At 42.1% G+C, this 22,093-nt stretch overlaps 1 protein-coding gene and 1 pseudogene across 10 annotated transcripts; one reads left to right on the top strand and one right to left on the bottom strand.

Annotated features, from left to right (window-relative positions):
• Positions 1-3,131: 3,131 nt before the first annotated feature.
• Positions 3,132-10,612, bottom strand: LOC139377099 (tubulin polyglutamylase ttll6-like; annotated as a pseudogene).
• A 618-nt stretch (positions 10,613-11,230) lies between these two features.
• LOC139376403 (calcium-binding and coiled-coil domain-containing protein 2-like) lies at positions 11,231-20,926 on the top strand. Of its 10 annotated transcripts, none has more exons than XM_071118957.1 (17): positions 11,231-11,367; positions 11,848-12,023; positions 14,641-14,743; positions 15,746-15,906; positions 16,108-16,233; positions 16,338-16,448; positions 17,063-17,188; positions 17,282-17,404; positions 18,403-18,525; positions 18,922-19,037; positions 19,160-19,229; positions 19,375-19,545; positions 19,624-19,812; positions 19,979-20,074; positions 20,187-20,322; positions 20,453-20,478; positions 20,668-20,926. In XM_071118957.1, the coding sequence occupies exons 2-17, from the start codon at positions 11,856-11,858 to the stop codon at positions 20,830-20,832; spliced, it is 2,010 nt and encodes a 669-aa protein (XP_070975058.1). In that variant the 5' UTR covers positions 11,231-11,367; positions 11,848-11,855; the 3' UTR covers positions 20,833-20,926. The 10 variants fall into 10 exon arrangements, with proteins under 10 accessions (XP_070975058.1, XP_070975059.1, XP_070975062.1 ...); XM_071118958.1 differs by lacking the exons at positions 18,403-18,525; positions 18,922-19,037 and adding exons at positions 17,634-17,693; positions 17,798-17,913; XM_071118961.1 differs by lacking the exon at positions 17,282-17,404.
• The last annotated feature ends 1,167 nt before the right edge of the window (positions 20,927-22,093 follow it).

Raw genomic sequence — 22,093 nt, 5'->3', positions numbered from 1 at the left:
ATTTTATTTGTCACATGCGCCAAATACAACAGGTACACCTTACAGTGAAATGCTTACTTACAAGCCCTTAACCAACAATGCAGATTTAAGAAAATACCTCCCCCCCCAAAAAAATAAAAATAAAGTAAGACATAAGAATAACAAATAATTAAAGAGCAGCAGTAAATAACAATAGCGGGGCTATATACAGCGGGTGTCACTAACATTGTTGTAAGAATCGGACCAAAATGCAGCGTGGTTTGGGTTCATCATCTTTATTACGTGAACCGGCAACAAAACAATAAAGAACAAAACGAACATGAAGCTATGCAGTGCTCAAGGCAACAATACACAAACAAGATCCCACAACAAACAGGTGGGAAAAAACTGCCTAAATATGATCCCCAATTAGAGACAACGATAGACAGCTGCCTCTGATTGGGAACCATACCAAGCCAGCCTAGAAATAAAGACACTAGAATGCCCACCCTAGTCACACCCCGACCTAACCAAAATAGAGAATAAAGGATCTCTAAGGTCAGGGCGTGAAAGTACCCCCCCAAGGTGCGGACTCCGGACGCAAAACCTGACTCTATAGGGGAGGGTCCGGGTGGGCATCTAGCCTCGGTGGCGGCTCTGGTGCGGGACGTAGACCCCGCTCCGCTCGCGGATCCGCCCACTTTGGAGGCGACTCTGGTGCGGGAATCGTCGCCGGAAGCTCTGGACCATGGATTGTCCCTGGAGGAACCAGATCGTGGATCATCGCCGGGGACTCCGGACCGTGGATCTTCGTCAGAGGAACCGGGCCGTGGATCGTCGCTGGAGGCTCCGGACCGGGAACCGTAGCTGGAGGCTCCGGACTGCAGACCGTCGCTGGAGGCTCCAACCTAACCAAAATAGAGAATAAAGGATCTCTAAGGTCAGGGCGTGACAGCGGGTACCATTACAGAGTCAATGTGCGGGGACACCGGTGTCAAGGTAGTTGAGGTAATATGTACATGTAGGTGGAATTATTAAAGTGACTATACATAGATAAAAGCAGAGAGTAGCAGCAGCGTAGAAGAGGAGGGGGCAATGCAAATAGTCTGGGTAGCTATTTTTAATTAGATGTTCAGGAGTCTTATGGCTTGGGGGTAGAAGCTGTTAATACGCCTCTTGAACTTAGACTTGGCACTCTGGTACCACTTGCCGTGCGGTAGCAGAGAGAACAGTCAATGACTAGGGTGGCTGGAATCTTTGACAATTTTTAGGGCCTTCCTCTGACACAGATGGCAGGAAGCTTGGCCCCGGTTATGTACTGGGCCTTACGCACTACCCTCTGTAATGCCTTGCGGTCGGAGCCCGAGCAGTTGCCATACCAGGCAGTGATGCAACCCGTCAGGATGCTCTCGATGATGCAGCTGTAAAACCTTTTGAGGATCTGAGGACCCATGCCAAATATTTTCAGTCTCCTGAGGGGGAATAGGTTTTATTGTGCCCTCTTCACGACTGTCTTAGTGTGCTTAGACCATGTTAGTTTGTTGGTGATGTGGACGCCAAGGAACTTGAAGCTCTCAACCTGCTCCACTACAGCCCCGTTGATGAGAATGGGGGCGTGCTCAGTCCTCCTTTTCCTGTAGTCAATTTCGCTACACCCGCAATAACATCTGCTAATCATGTGAATGTGACCAACAAAATTTGATTTATTAGCCCTCTCATTACAATGAAGAGCAACATTTGCCGCTCTAACCTGGGCCAGCTGCAGCTTAACTAGGTTCTTCTTCGTTAAATCATCTATTCTAAATAGCCTTCATTCCAAATCCTCACTGAGGTCAAATTAAACCAATCGACTTATCGAATTTCCAATAATTTTTTATGTTTATGTTTTATTTTTCCTTTATTTAACTTGGCAAGTCCGTTAAGAACAGATTCGTATTTACAATAACGGCCTACACCGGCCAAACCCTCCATTAACCCGGACGACACTGAGCCAATAGTGCGCCGCCATATTGGATTCACGATCACGTGAAACAGCCCGGGATCGAACCAGCGTCTGTAGTGACGCCTCTAGCACTGAGATGCAGTGCCTTAGATCATTGCGCCACTCGGGAGCCTTGTTAAAAAGCTTTACTTTTTTTGGAGCTTTACTTTTCATTCAAAAAGCCTATCGTTTGCATTTCCAATGATTTATAATTTGACAGCTTAAAATGGTGCAAAACTGGGGTGTTACAATAAAAACGTCTAAGATTTCCCACTTATTATTTGCTAAACTGTTTGACTAATCATATGGAGTATATTGATAATAAGCCTAGTACTATTATCGATATCATACTGAATTTAACAAATATCCTCATATAAACATGAGCAAAGATGAATGCATAACATATTTCTCACCAACTCAAATAATGCGCAATAAACAAATGTACACCACATCCCAAATAGCCATGTGAAAATACTATGGGTCAATCTACAATTAAAATCAGTGAAATCTGAGGAGTACTCGTTAGTCCCTCTTCGTGGTAATTTCAGTACCCCCAGCGTTTTTTTCTTCTAAAACTTAGCACAAATGAACGATTATGGTTACCATTGCAGAATTATAAACACAAACCAATATGATAACAACGCATAGTAGGAAAGTCGCACACATTTGCTATAGGACTACCTGGTCACACCCATCTCTTCCTTTCAAATTTCACATAACTGAGTAAAATGTCCAGATTTCCTGAAATAATATTTTGAAGAGTTTTCACCATTGTCTCAGTGGTTATGGTGATATTTAACAACCCAAGATGTTTGATAAGACACAGATAGTATTCACTTAAATTCCATTCTGTAAAGGCCACAGTGTTTGCATAGACATTAAATTACACATCTTTCTATCAAGTACCACACAATACCTAAGTCACAATATGCACCATTGCTTCCATATTTTCACAATAAGGCCTCACTACATTTCTCTTCTCACCATTTCACTTCAATCAATTACCAGAAGCTCAGTCCTAACATAGAAATGAATTTCATTTTGAGGATGTAAAAAAAAAAAAGAAGAAATGCATACAGTATATGGAGAGTATTTGGGGAACAACTTGTGCAAAGTTTGCCAAGAAAGCTTGCTCGCTCTCCCCCGCTCGTGGTTTTTGGCACTATGGAAGGACCAGTGACATCCCTGCTCCCTAGCGCCTTTGTCCGTGTTGGGGGGCTTTATGGGAGGGGTTGTGGATGGGGTGGGGGGTGTCGGGCCGCTGGATCAGTGGGGCTGGGGTGGAAATGACAAACAGGCTCTGGAGAGCCTTGGGGCCAGAGGACATGGGGGTGCAGTGGAGCCATCCAGGCATGAGCTGGGAGAGATTTGACACTGTGGCCCAGGCCCTGGACTCTGCATAGGATGAGCACCACTGACAGAGAGAGAGAGAGAAAGGTAGAGAAAATCAATACTATGCCCTCAAATAAACATGATTATCCATAAGTACAATCTACAATTTGAGATCAGTGGCGGTATGGTAATGACACAATAAAGTGAGGACAAGAGGTGCAGCACGGATGCTCAGTGGTTGAGCTCACTTGTCCATGGAATACGCTGGGTACTGTTGGTCCTCCTCAGGTCCCCATGGCGCCTGGCAGACCATCTCTATGACCGGATCCTCAGGGGTGTATTACTGTAGGCAGGCAGACTCGGTGTGAGTGTGCCCCTGGGGGCCCCTGCCCAGACTAGTAACTTTGAGACAATGCAGTGCCCATATTTGTGTGGGGCAGTAAGTAGACTAGTGGTTAGAGCATTGGGGCAGTAACCGAAACCATGAACCCGAGCATGATAAGGTAACTGTTCCTAGGCCGTCATTGTATATAAGAATTTGTTCTTAACTGACTTGCCTTGTTAAATAAAGGTTAAATTATGCACCAAGATGTCTGGTTGAACTACTGGCACACAGCACCGACACCAATGCATGCCACCAGAGGTCTCTTCACAGTCCAGAAGAGACAATGGGAGGCTCACAGTACTACATAGAGCCATGACTACTTGGAACTCTTTTCCATATCAAGTAACTCATGCAAGCAGTAAAATTAGATAAAAAAAACAGATAAAATACACCTTATGGAACAGCGGGGACTGTGAAGAGACAAACACAGTCATAGACACATGCATACACACACGATAACATACACACACATGCACATGGATTTTGAGTTGTAGATTTGCTGGACCCCAGGAAGAGTAACTGCCTTGGCATACAGCTAACGGGGATCCATAATAAATGCAAATATCCCATATTAGGACAAATATGGAGGACACAATTCCCTGATAGGGAAACAATAAACTAAACGGACCAGTTAAATTTCTATAAAGCTGTAGCCTAACCTTATTGGCTCGTTCATGTATTTATAGGGGCAGGTCATTCTGCTCGTGGGGGGGGATAATGGCATCAGGATTGGGGTGTCCTCCCCCCTGCAGTAGCTGATGGACTTGGTCCCGCTGGAGCAGTCCACTGACCCTCTCCGCCTCCTTGGAGAGGTCCTGCACTGTAGGGCAGTAAGCAGGGGGAGTAAGTAAGTTGCAGTAAGCAGGGGGAGCAAGGTCAAGAGCTGGAGAGCCACAATTCACACCATATAGTAAGGAAACATTTCATCACAATGTATAATTATTTTTCAGTATGTAATGAGATGTTAATAATGTAGATGTGTTAAATGGCCATGTTATGGTGTGGTAGATGGACATGCATGTAAGTTGTTCAGTGGGAAAGAAGTTTGGCTCCCTCCTGTGGCCGCTGAAAGGCCCTGCAACTACAAGTAAGATTGCCACCCCCAATGATACCATGAGACTGACTTCCCTCTATGATTGAGGACGGCTAGGCTTCTGTAGGTAATAATACATAGAAAACCATAGGTAACATGTCACGGATCTAGCAATGATACAGGACCCCCACGTACATTCAAAACTGATGGGCAGGGTGATGTTGATCTGTTGGGCTCGTACTCTGTGTGGGTTGGCATCTCCTCCAGATTCCCCCTGGAAGTCTCATCTACAGTTGCCATTTTGCTCCCTCTCCTTCTGCTCCTGCTTCAGACACAGCACCTGCAGGTGCTGCCTAAGCACACAGTCACACACGGAAATAAATTGTACATGAAACAACGAAAAAAGTTAATATAAACTAAGATTTTGTATTTTCATTTTGAGTGTTTTCATGGTATTGTCTATAAGCCTGTATGTGTGTGTGTGTGTGTGTGTGTGTGTGTGTGTGTGTGTGTGTGTGTGTTTGCCTGCCTCAACATGGGAGGATTGTGTCTATGTGGCACACTTCTCCCTGGTCTTGGAGGTGGTAGTCTTTTGAAACAGGGCGCTGCTGTGTTTGAAGTACTTATCTCCACCCTCACGGGAATAGATCCTGCGGAAGCCACCTGGGTGTTTGGCCTCATCCATCTGAACTTGCTCCACACTGGCTGCCTTGGACTGACACATCTCCTCACAACACAAAAATTACCTCAACTGACCACAACTGAATGAATGAATTGAATGCATTAAAAAAAAACATACCGGATTGAGTTTGGTCCTAATCACTTTGTTTGTTACATGTCTATAACCATGATAATTCATAATATGACCCATCATAACTTGTTGTTACATGGTCAAACTGATCATACAAGCACATTGAAATTCCACAAAGACAAAGTTCCAAATGGTCTTCCTACCCATCACGTTGTTCTGACTGTACCGGGCCTTGCTTGGACCAGTTCTGCAGCAGCCTCTCCTTCACCCTGCTCTTATCCTCCTTAGTGATCTTATGGCGGTCACAGGCAGCCAGGTTTATAAGGACCAGGGTGTTATACAGCAGGCTATCCTTCTAATCCCGGGCAAATCAGTGGGGAAACTGCTGAAACTAAGGAAAAATGTATCAACCTCTCTCAAAAAAATCCATTAATTATAATCCACATAATTATATTAAATTATTTTCCTGACGTGAACATAATTGAACATGATGAATATACCCTGTTTGCTATCTAGCTTTAATATAAAATGCTAGCAAAATGCCTTAGCATAACACATTTCTTAGCTCAAAAGATGCTTTAGGGATATAGGACCCATATCAATACGTCATCCTAACCCAAGAAGAGGGCATCACCTCTTGCACCCAGGGCCTGTTGACGGTCTAGCAGCACATCAAAGCCCAGGATCTCAAAGCAGGCACTGCCAGCAGCGTGGTTAGGGGAACAGGTGTGGTAGTTGTGTTTCAGGAAGGGGTGGGCAGAAACGAGCGTCTTAATAACCACGTCCTCAATGTCCAACCGCATCTTATGTGTCGTAACACATGGCCTCCAGGTGCTTGTTCAAGGTGGACAGCTTCCTGGAACGACAGGGAGGAGGGAACTGAGATGGAAGCATTGGCTTAGCAGTCACCTGTGGATGGGAATTCCCAATGAGATGAATTATACAAACAAACGAAGGTAAAAGGTCAATTCGAGAGGTATTTGAAGTAAAGGAACACCTGCTTACCTTTTGCTGCCAGTGTCGTCATCACGGACAAAGTTCTCACTGGGCTTGTTGATGGCATAGTTGGTCAGAGGCATGCAAACACCATCCTTGTAGAAATAGAAAGATAGTCAGTGAGGGAGAGTCAGGGAGCAGTAAAGTTACTGATGAGAATCCTCATGTTAAATTATTTATCTAGTGCTTCAAACCATCAACTGTACAAACAACACTGCCAAACAGAGCAAGATAGGAAAATGAGAAGTGTGTAATGCTGTGTAACAGTTTTCATTAGAAGTGTTAACTGAGTAGCCGTGTTGTCCACCTCACCACGTTGCCATTGCTAGGCTCATTGTATTGGGTAGTGCAGAAGCGAGCCAGCCCATCGTTGTACAGGAAGATGCGGAAGGGGTCACAGGAGGTCACCAGTACATAGATACGCAGCTCAAACTTGAAGCCGTTAATAATGAATGGCTGGGGGAGAGCACAGTTGGCATTATGATATATCTAATGACATCATCATAACCCTGCTTTCTGATTAGTCCCTTCATAATAACATTGGCATAACCCTGCTCTCTGATTGGTCCCTTCATAATGACATCGTCATAACCCTGCTCTCTGATTGGTCCCCTCACATCGACGGGACAGTAGTGGAGAGGGTAGAAAGTTTTAAGTTCCTCAGCGTACACTTCACGGACAAACTGAAATGGTCCACCCACAGCGTGGTGAAGAAAGCGCAGCAGCGTCTCTTCAACCTCAGGAGGCTGAAGAAATTTGGCTTGTCACCAAAAACATTCAAACTTTTACAGATGCACAATCGAAAGCATCCTGTCAGGCTGTATCACCGCCTGGTACGGCAACTGCTCCGCCCACAACCGTAAGGCTCTCCAGAGGGTAGTGAGGTCTGCACAACACATCACCGGGGGCAAACTACCTGCCCTCCAGGACACCTACACCACCCGATGTCACCGACATCAAGGACAACAACCACCCGAGCCACTGCCTGTTTACCCCGCTATCATCCAGAAGGCGAAGTCAGTACAGGTGCATCAAAGCAGGGACCGAGAGACTGAAAAACAGCTTCTATCTCATGGCCATCAGACTGTTAAACAGCCATCACTAACATTGAGCCAACAAACTGACTCAACTCCAGCCACTTTAATAATGGAAAAATTGATGTAATAAATGTATCACTAGCCACTTTAAACAATGCCACTTCATATAATGTTTACATACCCTACATCAAATCAAATTTTATTTGTCACATAAACATGTTTAGCAGATGTTAATGCGAGTGTAGCGAAATGCTTGTGCTTCTAGTTCCGACAATGCAGTAATATGTAACAAGTAATCTAACCTAACAATTTCACAACTACCTTATACACACAAGTGTATAGGAATGAAGAATATGTACAAAAGAAAATATATGAATGTGTGATGGTACAGAACGGCATAGGCAAGATGCAGTAGATGGTATCGGGTACAGTATATACATATGAGATGAGTAATGTAGGGTATGTAAACATATAAAATTGCCATTGTTTAAAATGGCTAGTGATACATGTATTACATCAAGATGGCAAGATGCAGTAGATGGTATAGAGTACAGTATATCACAAAAGTGAGTACACCCCTCACATTTTTGTAAATATTTGAGTATATCTTTTCATGTGACAACACTGAAGAAATGACACTTTGCTACAATGTAAAGTAGTGAGTGTACAGCTTGTATAACCGTGTAAATTTGCTGTCTCCTCAAAATAACTCAACACACAGCCATTAATGTCTAAACCGCTGGCAACAAAAGTGAGTACACCCCTAAGTGAAAATGTCCAAATTGGGCCCAATTAGCCATTTTCCCTCCCCGGTTGTCATGTGACTCGTTAGTGTTACAAGGTATCAGGTGTGAATGGGGAGCAGGTGTGTTAAATTTGGTGTCATCGCTCTCACACTCCCTCATACTGACTGGTCACTAGAAGTTCAACATGGTACCTCATGGCAAAGAACTCTCTGAGGATCTGAAAAAAAATATTGTTGCTCTACATAAAGATGGGCTAAAAGAAGATTGTCAAGACCCTGAAACTGAGCTGCAGCACGGTGGCCAAGACCATACAGCTGTTTAACTGGACAGGTTCCACTCAGAACAGGCCTCGCCATGGTCGACCAAAGAAGTTGAGTGCACGTGCTCAGCGTCATATCCAGAGGTTGTCTTTGGGAAATAGACGTATGAGTGCTGCCAGCATTGCTGCAGAGGTTGAAGGGGTGGGGGGTCAGCCTGTCAGTGCTCAGACCATTCGCCGTACACTGCGTCAAATTGGTCTGCATGGCTGTTGTCCCAGAAGGAAGACTCTTCTAAAGATGATGCACAAGAAAGCCCGCAAACAGTTTGCTGAAGACAAGCAGACTAAGGACATGGATTACTGGAACCATGTCCTGTGGTCTGATGAGACCAAGATAAACTTTATTTGGTTCAGATGGTGTAAAGCGTGTGTGGCGGCAACCAGGTGAGGAGTACAAAGATAAGTGTGTCTTGCCTACAGTCAAGCATGGTGGTGGGAGTGTCATGGTCTGGGGCTGCATGAGTGCTGCCAGCACTGGGGAGCTACAGTTCATTGAGGGAACCATGAATGCCAACATGTACTGTGACATACTGAAGCAGAGCATGATCCCCTTCCTTCGGAGACTGGGCCGCAGTATTCCAACATGATAACGACCCCAAACACACCTCCAAGACGACCACTGCCTTGCTAAAGAAGCTGAGGGTAAAGGTGATGGACTGGCCAAGCATGTCTCCAGACCTAAACCCTATTGAGCATCTGTGGGGCATCCTCAAACGGACGTTGAGTGTGAGGTTATTTTCCTGACACCACACTTCGAGGGCCCTCACCTCCTCCCTGTAGGCCGTCTCGTCGTTGTTGGTAATCAAGCCTACCACTGTAGTGTCGTCTGCAAACGTGATGATTGAGTTGGAGGCGTGCATGGCCACGCAGTCGTGGGTGAACAGGGAGTACAGGAAAGGGCTCAGAACGCACCCTTGTGGGGCCCCAGTGTTGAGGATCAGCGGGGTGGAGAAGTTATTACCTACCCTCACCACCTGGGGGCGGCCCGTCAGGAAGTCCAGTACCCAGTTGCACAGGGCGGGGTCGAGAGCCAGGGTCTCGAGCTTGATGACGAGTTTGGAGTGTACTATGGTGTTAAATGCTGAGCTGTTGTCGATGAACAGCATTCTCACGTAGGTATTCCTTTTGTCCAGATGGGTTAGGGCAGTGTAGTTGCGATTGCGTCGTCTGTGGACCTATTGGTGCGGTAATCAAATTGGAGTGGGTCTAGGTTGTCAGGTAGGGTGGAGGTGATATGGTCCTTGACTAGTCTCTCAAAGCACTTCATGATGACGGAAGTCGTTTAGCTCAGTTACCTTAGCTTTCTTGGGAACAGGAACAATGGTGGCCCTCTTGAAGCATGTGGGAACAGCAGACTGGGATAAGGATTGATTGAATATGTCCGTAAACACACCAGCTAGAATTACTCATCTCATATGTATATACTGTACTCTATACCATCTACTGCATCTTGCCATCTTGATGTAATGTATCACTAGCCACTTTAAACAATGCCACTTCATATAATGTTACATACCCTACATTACTCATCTCATATGTATATACGGTTCTCTATACCATCTACTGCATCTTGATGTAATGTATCACTAGCCACTTTAAAAAATTGCACTTTTATATGTTTACATACCCTACATTACTCATCTCATATGTATATACTGTACTCTATACCATCTACTGCATCTTGCCTATGCCATTCTATACCATCACTCATTCATTTTTTTTTATGTACATATTCTTATTCATTCCTTTACACTTACATAAGGTACTACATAAGGTAGTTGTTGTGAAATTGTTAGGTTAGATTACTCGTTGCATATTACTGCGTTGTCGGAACTAGAAGAACAAGCATTTCGCAACACTCGCATTAACATCTGCTAACCATGTGTATGTGACAAATAAAATTGGATTTGATTTGATTTGAATTAGCTAAATTCTGTGTACACCCAGTAATTACATTGTACTTGTGCAGATATTAAATATACTCTGTGGTGTACTTGTGTGTTTATCCTCTCACTTGGATGGCAAGGAGGTTCAGGTTGTCATAATGGCTAACGTACACATTAATTATAATCATCAAACCCTTGACTACTTGAATCAGGTTTGCTAGATTCAAGTAGTTGTGAAACGTCTGCCCGAGGAGAGTTTTGAAAAAGGATTTAGGTCAGTTTGCTCCATCTAGGAGGTGAGGTTGACACTGACGTTCAGTTCACTGAGACTCAAACACTACTGCAGGAACAGGTTGCTGAGCAAACTGCAATAATGCAAGTAAAATATTGCATTATTTAATCACAATTCTTCAAAACTCTCCTCGGGTAGACTAATTTTGAAACATTTTGAAAATAGGAAACAGGTGGCATTTAGCCTACCCACCAGGGTGTACAGACTATCTTTGAATGAAGCAGCACAGGCCAACAAGGTTCTGATCAAATAAAATGGTTCAGAAAGAAACTTCACCAGGATACATGCACTCTCAAGGCCTATTTGATACAAGCGAACAAGATTGTGAAATCTTATTATGATTAGGCTAGTAATCTAGGTAACTGATCACTTTGAATATTTTTGTTCCATTGTCCAGATAAAAGGGAAAGTAAGTATAAACCCAAACTGACAGTAGACTGGCCTTTTAAACTCCAAAAACCACTTCGGATTGGCCAATCAGAAGAAACTACATTTCCCAAAGAGGCCTACGGCTGATGACGTTCGTGCACACTTGAAATTAATACCTGGAACAGTATTCTGAGTTGACGTCTGACTTGCGACCTTTATATATACACAATCTATGGTTGCGACACCGCTGAGTTGAACAGGCAGTGGCAGTCCAAACTTCATGTAAGTTCAACTATTTAATACATTTTTTTTGCTAAACAGCATAACACATGTGATCGTAATAATGACAGAATTGCGTTACCTTTCACATGAGTTTTCTTTCCTGTGTTTTATTTGTGGCCTTGTATGGTTTATTATGGCTTGATCAAACATAATAAAACAATCTCGAATAATCTATTGGTTTAGAAGTGTATGTTTGACAATAAAATAAAATAATTATCTGTTAAATATGGTCTGGTGGGAAGCATAAACATTGCACAACCTATTTTAAAGGAAAGTGAAACTTAGTTTTGCGCAATAGTGTTTGTAATTCCTATGCCTTATAATTAACAACCACCCATCGACAATGTGTGCTGCCAGAGAAGATACATAAGTGTTCAGTTTACAACATCAATAATGGTTTATGCAAGTTGCACCTGCTGTTAGTTTTTTTTGCTCATGTTTGGCCTACGTGTTTTCTTTTTGTTATATTCTCAATTTCAGAACTCAGAATGGAGAGCTTCGAAACTGCAGCCAACATGGAACTGTCAACAAACTTTTCCCAGGTTGTGTTTCAGGAAATCCCCAACTCATATGTGTCAAATGTTGCCTTGACTTGCTGCTACACTCTGACAGCAGCAATCCAACCGAATCCCAGAGACTGGGTGGGGATATTCAAGGTGAGATTATAAACAATGTTCCCGCTAATTTTTCCTGGCATTGAGCAAATTTCATGTCTGCTGAGTGCAAACTTGAATGTTATGAAAAATCTGTGTAATTTCCAGCACGTGCTTACTGTGAACACTGAGGCTGTACCCACTTTAAATTAGTTTCAGACAGTGGGCAAGTAGGCAACTGTGGCTATTTGATCATAATGTAGGCCTACTAGAGTGGCCTATCATAAAAAAAAACTAAGGAGAAAACACATCCCATAGATTAGCCAAATTGTTTTGCCTGAGCATAACCCCAAAACAAAGGATTTATTAGCCAGCTCTACTATGTTTATGATTTTGTTGTCATGGAGGACTGACTGGGCTCAATGATTCGAGTCGAAAAATAAATGCTGTGCTCATGGAATGGCACGCCTTGAGCACTACTGAAAAGTGCTATTTACATGTGAAAAAATGAATGCCATATGCTGCATTTGCTATAGGCCTATTGTTTACCTTTTTGTTGGTGACACTTTGATATCTTGATAATATGCAGCTGTTTAAAGGGCAAATCCACAAATGAAAAAATAACAAAATGGATTGCCCCGCCTCTTTTTTGATAAAAAGCTGAGGGAAGACCTGGGTAAATGTAACCACTCTCCGATTAATAGACAGAGCTATGGATGCATGGACTGGCCATCCATGATATCAAAATGATTGTTTTAACCATGTTATGAGGCAATACAGTGTTTGTTTACATTTACAAACAGAGTAAAACAAGCTTATATTTTGGGTTCTCGTGGAGTGTTACAGTTGAACTAAGCTCATGAGGCATTTACAAGTTATATTCTTCAAGAATATATAGATATATATACAACATTTATAAGTCCAAAAATAGATGTAGCAACTACAGATTGCCACTTTAAGTCTATCAAAAGTATGCAAGCTTGAGCATGTGTCCATTAGGCCTATGGATTTATTTATTTTATCAGCATGAATTAGATTGAGCAATAAAAGCCCCAATTGTATGCCATAGGCTGGGATCCACACTATGCAGCTGTTGCAAAAGTGCATTTTCAATGGCTGTCTACTGGTTTCAAAAACAATGATTGATATGCAGCTTAAACTTCTTGAATTCAACCATTATTGGGTTCAAATACACATTTAGATTTGTGAACAGCCATCCACAACAACCACAATCCGTAAGGCGCATATAGATAAATGAGAGCGCAGCAGTGCGATTCACAGCAATGCGCTATATAGATAACAATAATAAGTGATATCCGTATCGCCGTAGACGACACCACTGCTTTCATCCTTACCTCCAAGCGTTTATTCAAGTTGGATAATTTTTGGATGCCGACAGCAGTCGCTCCATTGGAAGACATAGCTTGGACTGTAGCCTACAAAAGCCTATTCCTGTGCTTTTCTTGCCATCCATCAAACACATTTGGTGTGTCAATATAGTAGTCACTCACTCAGGTGGAACAAACTTAAACTTGCACCTTTTTTCAATGCTGATTTGAATGACATTGAGAAAACAGAGAAGTGCCAAAGATTGTTTTTCACAAGGATCCTTTCTGAATTTAAAAGTGATCCTCGAAGTAATCTAGTTTTTCAAAAGTATCTGTAATCTAATTACAATATGTTTTCTTGTAACAGATTACAGTTACCTTTTTTTGTAATCCCTTACATGTAAATCCTTTACTTCCCAACCCTGGAAACCACTTTACAAAATAAAATGCATTATTATTCCCATACCATTATTACAGAGAATCAGACAAATTATGCTACCCTCTATCTATTGGCTACTTATCTTATTCACGCCTGTCTCAAAAAACAACACTGCCCCTTTAAGACAAAAAAAGCTCTTTACCAGACGTGCTTTTAGAAATGTACACGTTTTGTGTTATTTTAGGGAGCAAATCAATCCCCCATTGCTGACTACAAATGATCTATAACTGGGCTAATAACTAACTAGCAAAGGATATGTGCAAATGTGCACACGTGGCTACATGAAGCTCTCGCTTTGATCTCAAAACAAGCACATCTACTCACGACCGCTTATGCTGTAAACATAGTCCAGTTCAAAGTCAATGGCACAGATCCATATATGGCAATGGTCTATTTGCATATAGTACTACTGCAGCTCTGTTTGGTTAAGCCATACCGGTCTGTGTAGAGTACGGCTGAGTCGTGAGTGTCAATGCAATAGAATCCTACTCTGATGCGTTCTGCCTACAACAAAATGTCTTGCATAGTTAGTTTTGTACACTAAGCCTTGCAAAGTTAGGTTTTGTTTCGGTATGTTGAACTGAAAGTGGCTAATATTGCGTGGATTTGATCACAATTCCCACAGTAAAGGAAAACGTTGATAGTGTTAACTAAGGGGGGAAACTCTAGAAAGTTGAGTGAAGTTCTCTGCATCTGCTGATATTTCTTCTGCACAGCAGTCCCGGGAAGCTGTGCACCCACTCGCAGTTAAGAGGGAACATTGTTCATGTGTGATCGGTTTAATCTGACATTATGATATGGATTGTATTTCCACAAAGTAAATAACCTGTCTTAAAACAATAAATATCCAGTCTGGAATGCCTCTCTATATGTTGTCAGTCATAAATATGTTATCATGTGTATCATTGTGCAGGTGGGCTGGAGCACCACAAAGGATTATCACACATTTGTGTGGGTAGAACCATCATTGGATCTGATAGGACTGGAGCCAGTCAGAAAACAAGTGCTTTTTACTGGTAATGTGTGAATTTCATCCTCAAACTTTTCACTGACATTAACTTCGATATGAATTATTGTGATCAATTTATACTGAACAAAAATATAAAACGCAACATGCAACTATTTCAAAGATTTTACTGAGTTACAGTTCATAAGGAAATGCATTAGGCCCTAATCTATGGATTTCACATGACTGGCAATACAGATATGCATCTGTTGATCACCGATAGCTTTTAAAATGTAAAAAAATAAATAAGGTAGTGGCGTGGATCAGAATACCAGTCAGTATCTGGTGTGACCACCATTTGCCTCATACAGCGCGACACATCTCCTTCGCATAGAGTTGTTCAGGCTGTTGATTGTGCCCTGTGGAATGTTGACCCTCTCCTCTGCAATGGCTGTGCGAAGTTGCTGGATATTGGCGGGGCCTGGAACATGCGTCGATCCAGAGCATCCCAAATATGCTCAAATGGGTGACATTTCTGGTGAGTATGCAGGCCAAGGAAGAACTGGGACTATCATGCTGAAATATGAATGGCACGAGAATGGGCCTCAGGATTTTGTCATGGTATCTCTGGGAATTCAAATTGCGATCGATAAAATGCAATTGTGTTTATTGTCCGTAGTTTATGCCTGCCCATACCATAACCCCACCACCACGGAGCACTCTGTTCACAACGTTGACATCAGCAAACCACTTGCCCACACGATACCATACACATGGTCCATGGTTGTGATCTTGGCAAAGGAGAAATGCTCACTAACAGGGATGTAAACAGATTTGTGCACAACATTTTAGAGAAACAAGCTTTTCGTGCGCATGGGTCATTTCTGGGATAATTTATTTCAGCTTATGACCAACACTTTACATGTTGCATTTATATTTTTGTTCAGTGCAAGTTATTATTATTTTTTAATGAAACATGTAGGGCAATGTTAACTTTAAATTTTTATTTGACATTAAAGTGATCAATATTATGCAGGGGATTACACTGACAATGATATTGTGATTCTGATAGCATACTACTTGCCAAAGGATGACTCAGCGTTCTATCAGTTCTGCTATGTTGATAGCACTGGCCAAGTGAGAGGAGCCAGCACCCCCTTCTGTTTTAAAACCCCAGGGGAACAAAGCACAGACTGCAGCCTTGAAAATGACCTCTTGGTTATCATAACTCAGGTACAATACACCATATACACCATATCTAACATTGATTGTGTTTTGAAGACCATGCTTGAAATACTTGTCTTAAAAATGCAGCACTCTCTGTTTGGCTTGCTTAGTGGCTGGGTCAAGGTGAGGATGTTCCTCACACATTTATTTTGCTAAAATGATCCTTAGGAGGTTATGTATGTACATGATTTGCATTTCTGAATCTAGGAAAAGGTAGAGCAACGTGAGCGGGAGAAAGAAGAGCTGGTCATGGAGTTGGGGAAACTGAAAGAACAAAATGAGACTCTGAGAAGTGCTCTGAAAGAGCAACAGCAAGAGATTGATCACCTCAAGGTTTGTTTTCAAGTTATTTGTTCCAACAGCGGGTCATTTCTAGCCCCTAGTCATGTGTGAGAATAAAAATGTGAGGCAACAGAATTGTAACATTATTTCTGAAGCTGTCAAATGAGGAATTATACCAGGCAGATGGGAACACTGAGAATGCAAGAAAGCATGAAGAACTGACACAGAACACTAAACTAATGGATGACTCACACAGAGGGCAGGAGGTAATATTTGGTCCATTTTGTGTCTTTTTAACACACTGATCACCAACCATCTGACAACTAAGAAACAACATATTGAAACGTCAATGCTTTTGAACATAACTTGTCTTGGTGGAACAACACTGAGTGTACAAAACATTAGGAACACCTGCTCTTTCCATGACAGATTGACCAGGTGAATTCAGGTGAAAGCTACGATTCCTTATTGTTGTCACCTGTTAAATCCACTTCAGTGGAGATGAAGGGGAGGAGAAAGGTTAAAGGAGGGTTTTTAAGCCTTGAGACCTGGATTGTGTATGTGTGCCATTTAGAGGGTGAATGGGTAAGACAAAAGATGTGCCTTTGAACGGGTTATGATAGTAGGTGCCAGGTGTACCGGTTTTAGTGTGTCAAGAACTGCAACGCTGCTGGGTTTTTCACACTCAAGTTTCCGTGTGTATCAAGAATGGTCCGTGCCTTGATTAATTGAGGCTGTTCTGAGGGCAAAAGGGGGTGCAACTCAATATTAGAAAGGTGTTCCTAATGTTTTGTACACTCAGAGTATACTTAATGGATAGATGGAACTATCCAAACAAATTAAGAGATTATGGACATGATTTAAGCATCTCTGAATCTAGGAACAGGTGGAAAAAAGTGAGAGGGAGAAAGAAGAGCTGACCATGGAGTTGGGGCTACTGAAAGAGCAAAATGAGACTCTGACATGTGCCCTGAAGGAGCAGCAACAAGAGATTGATCACCTCAAGGTTTGTTTGCATGTCTTTTCTTTCCACAAGCAGTTGTACTTCTAGCCCCTAAATCAGGTTGAGAGGGTGATGAATTGTATATCATTTCTGTAGGAATCCAAAAAGGAACTGGTACAGTTAGTGAGCAAACTGGAGCAACAGCAAGAGAATACTAGAGAGCATGAAGAACTGGCACAGAATGCCAAATCATTGGTTGAATCACAGAGAGGACAGGAGGTAACTGTTGCAAACCAATTTCCCATTTGGGATTAGTAATACTTATTCTATTAATAGAGTGAATTTGTATCTCAGTGGTAACAAAATATCTGATGACAGCTGCAGGCATCTAAAAAACCATCAATGCTTTTTCATTGTAACAACCTCTTTCTCCACTTTCTCTGTATTCACGTCTTGTTTCTGTCTCCTTGTCTTGTTTCTAACTGTTTCTTTCCATGAATGGCTGCAGTCTCTGACCCCCATTCATGAAAAATATTTGGGGAATTTAGTGTCAAAACATGTGACAGCTGTATGTATACAATCAATATTTTTCAATGCTACTACTTGTTTTCCTCATTTTCAGTCTGCTGGTCGTGTATCTAACTTGCTATTTCTTTTCATGAATGGCTGCAGTCTCTGACCCCTATTTGTGAGAAATATGAAAGAGCGTTGATCAAGATCAAACAGCTAAAGAAAGAACGAGAGGTGTTAAGAGGAAAGGTTGAGGTCCAAAGTGTGGAGATCGCACAGTGAGTCATTCTTGTCTGGAGCAATCCATTCAATGCATGGCAACATAGTCTCCCCTTCAGAACACCGCTCTAGTGATTTTAAAATCAAATATTCTCTCATGATATCATCTGGTTTACGAATGTTTTGACAATTGTGTCACTTTGATGTGGTTCCCTATGCTCCTGTGTATACAGGCTGAGCGGGAGTCACACAGACTGAAGGCTCACATTCAGCTTTTACAGGTCTGCACAACCAGCAAAGTAATATAATGTGAACAAATGCCTGTAACCCACAGCGTTTTAAAATGTGAAACTCAAGACAATCCAACCATAGATTTTCATGATATTTCCAGAGCAGTAAGAAAGAGAAGAAGTGTTCTGCCCTAAAGGAGCAACAGCAAGAGGTTGACCACCTTAAGGCTTGTTTCCAAGTCGTTTGTTCCAACAGCTGTCTTCTTTCTAGCCCCTAATCAGGTTGAGAGGGTGATGAATTGTATATTGTTTCTGTAGGAATCCAAAGAGGAACTGGTACAGTTAGTGAGCAAACTGGAGCAGCAGCAACAGAATACTAGAGAGCATGAAGAACTGGCGCAGAATGCCAAATCAATGGATGAATCACAGAGAGGACAGGAGGTAGCTGTCGCAAACCATTTTCCCATTTTGGACTACTAAACTACCAGTACTACTACAGCTAATCCTTAGTAGTAAAAAAAAAAAGCATCCAATCTGACAGCTATAGGCTATACTGCTGAATACCATCAATGCTTTTCAATGCAACAACCAATTTTTTTCCCACTTTCTCTCTGTCTCCTTGTCTTGTTTCTCACTGTTTCTTTCCACGAATGGCTCCAGTCTCTGACCCCTATTCATGAAACATATTTGGTGAATATAGTGTCAAAACATGTGACAGCTGTATGTATACAATAAATATAGATTTCTTTCAATGCTACTTCTATTCTTTGTCCCCACACGTTCTCTGTCTCCTTGCCATGTATGTAACTTCCCATTTATTTTCACAAATGACTGCAGTCTCTGACAACTATTTGTGAGAAATATGAACAAGCGCTGATCAAGATCAAACAGCTGAAGAAGGAGCGAAAGGAGTTGAAAGGACAGATTGAGGTCCAAAGTGTGGAAATTGCACCGTGAGTCATTCTTGTCTCAAGTCATTCATGGGGACATAGCGATCTAGTCCAATACCTTTCCAGTCATATCACTTTTAGGATCTTTTTTTTTACACCTTGTGGCCTTGTGTCTGTGTAAATAGGCTGAGCCCAAGGCTCAAAGAATCTGAGCAGGAGTCCCACAAACTGAAGGATCATATTCAGCTTCTACAGGTCAGCAAACTCCGCAAAGTAATCAAATGTGAAGGAATACCTGTAACGGAAACTCTTTAAAAGACTTTTGGCCAATTCATTCAATGTCAGAGTGCTTTCTTTTGATTGGAGAAAAACAATAATATAACCTCATGACCCTTTCCAGGTGGATCTCCAGAGCAGTGAGAAAGAGAAGGAGAAGCTTTCTGCAGCGCTGCACAGAGTGTGTGGTGTCACACATGATCTACAGGACCTGAAGACTGGGAACAAGGCATTACGTAGAAGCCTGTCAGAGCAGGAGCAGCAGCCACTGCAGATGGTGGACAGTGATTGGAAGGTGTGAGCAAGTTGCTAAATGTCCTTCCCCCTACACACCATTATGCAATGTAATACTGTAGTCTTGGTGTGTCTACAGGAGCAATACCAAGCCCTTCTTGGTCAGCTGGAGGAGGCTCAGACACTGTTGCACAAGGAGTTGCAGGCTTCCAACAATACCCGCAAACGTGCAGAGCAAGCAGAAAGGGAACTGGAGGAGCTCAAGGAGTGCATGGAGAGCACGGCCATGACGTCTGATCAGACAAAGCAGAAGAGCAGCAAACTAGAGGTGCTTTAAGAATCTTACACTATTGAATTTTCCAATCCAGTGCCGATTTTTGCTAACCAATGTTGTTTGTTCTATGAAGTTAGTTGACCCGTGAGAAGAAATGAACAGAGAACACACTAACCTTGTTTTCTTGGCTGATCACAAGTTGCCCGCTTTCTCCTCTCAGATGCAACTTTCAGAGTTAAACGAAATCATTGAGGAGAAAGAAAACATGGCAGAGATCGCTAAAGTAGAGAAAGAGGAGTTGTCCAGAGAGAATCAGGTGATTTTTATGAATTGTACTACTATTTACTAGTCATTGAATTATTTACTTTACAATAAAATTAGGGACATTTGCTTACCTTGAGATTTTTCCAATGTATTCCGTCTGGCAGGATCTCAAAAGAGATATTGAAAGACTTCGCAAGGAATTTGATGACGTCCAGGCTGCTCCAGTGCCCATGCAGCATCCCAACCCTTATGGCTCTTCAACTGACCCTACCCCCAATAAGGACCCATATGAAACCCCAGGTAATCCCAATTATCCAGCTATTGGGAAGCCTCACCAAAATATTCCTAAACGAACACCACTTGTGCCTCACAGACACACCTTGAAAAAATAACACGTTCAATTATGACTGAAATACGATTCTGTTTGCAGGCACGGCTACAAACCTGGAGGAAGAGGTATGTCAAGTCATTCCTATGATACACATGGTATTAATACAGATTACAACAACATACACAAGTGATTTGGGATCGAAGGGTTGATTTCATACTGCTCTATCCACAATCATTTCTGTCCGACGGTATAGTTAACGCGATCCAGTCTAGATACAATATTATTACCACTTAAGACCTGTGCCTGTCCCATAGTTGTCCTTGGAGTGTCGTCACTGCCATGAGTCCTTCCCTGGCATCACCCAGGACGAGCTGGAGCTGCACGAGCACAGCCACAGAGTGTGCCCCTTCTGCATGCTCATCTGTGACGGAATGGAACAGGCTTTATATGAAGACCACGTCTACAGCCATGAGGTGTAGAGATGCTACTTCCTCACAACCCAGAGAGTTGTTTGTGAGTTGACTACTCATAAAAAAAGCTGATACTCTACTAATTATTTAGTATGGGGGGGGGGAATAAATATGGGCTAACAACCAATTCAGGATATTATATAAAAAACATTTATAGTCCCTTGTTCATTACTGTAAATGTCCTCCTACCTGGTCAAATAAGTTAAGAATTAAATGTCTGGTAAATCCGTAGCTAATTTATTTCGCCTGAAATGTATCATACCATATAAGATATTTGTTTGATGGCACTTCATTTTGGTCTTGGAGTAGAATTTGCCTCCATTGCTGGGTGATAGGAATGTATTGCTTTGCTATTTAATGGTTACCCATATTTACTCCGTTATAATCTCTGCTGAACTGTTTACTTTGAGTAATTAAACTATACTGACTTTCTGCCCTTAAACCTCCTGCATGCATAACGTGTTGCATAATAGAGTCAAACGATTAATGGTCAAATGATGCCATCTGAAAATGAAATGGTTCAAATGGGATTCATGTGGGAAGCAACAAATAAAGTTGTCTTCACAGTTGTGTCGTCATGGAAGTACACAATGTTTTGTATCATGAATGCAATATGCAAAGAATTACTCTGTTTTAATAAAAGGTCATTGCATAGAATGAAACTGTATAACAAATCCATGATTGACAACTGCCACAGAAAACATAACATTTAACCTAGTTTTCATCACCACAATCACTGATGGGAAGCAAGATGATGTGTACCTACCCTTGGTTATATACACCCCATTACAATTCAGGACATTTGCAACATGCACACATTGTTCATCAAAGTCTACAGCCAAAAACCAATTTTTCTTAAGGCGTCATCTGATTGGCCTCTTCAGGTGTGACATCAAGGGAAGTCAACTCCGAGAAGAGGGCTGGCAGCCAATACTGTGGCTCTCCAGAAGCTTGGGAGTCCAACCATGCCAAGCCCTCTTTCAACAGGTGTTCCTAAGACAACAAGGAGTGTGTTAGGATGGTGGGTATAGAGCCAGATACTTGCCAAAAGATTGAACGTACATATCATTAGGATCATAAGAAAATCCATACATAAATTGTTAAGATAGTAAAAAAAGCCATGTCTGAAACATGAAATGTAAACGTTACAATTGATCTGTAAATGTACAAAACCTGTGTTACGACTATGAATGAACATTTACACTTTTCAATTCTTACTTTACACGGTTACAGATATTTTTTTTATGCGTACAATCTTTTGTCAGTAATG

Source organism: Oncorhynchus clarkii, chromosome 20, assembly GCF_045791955.1.
Source record: "Oncorhynchus clarkii lewisi isolate Uvic-CL-2024 chromosome 20, UVic_Ocla_1.0, whole genome shotgun sequence".
Lineage (NCBI taxonomy): Eukaryota > Metazoa > Chordata > Actinopteri > Salmoniformes > Salmonidae > Oncorhynchus > Oncorhynchus clarkii.
This window is presented reverse-complemented; position numbering and strand designations above follow the sequence as displayed.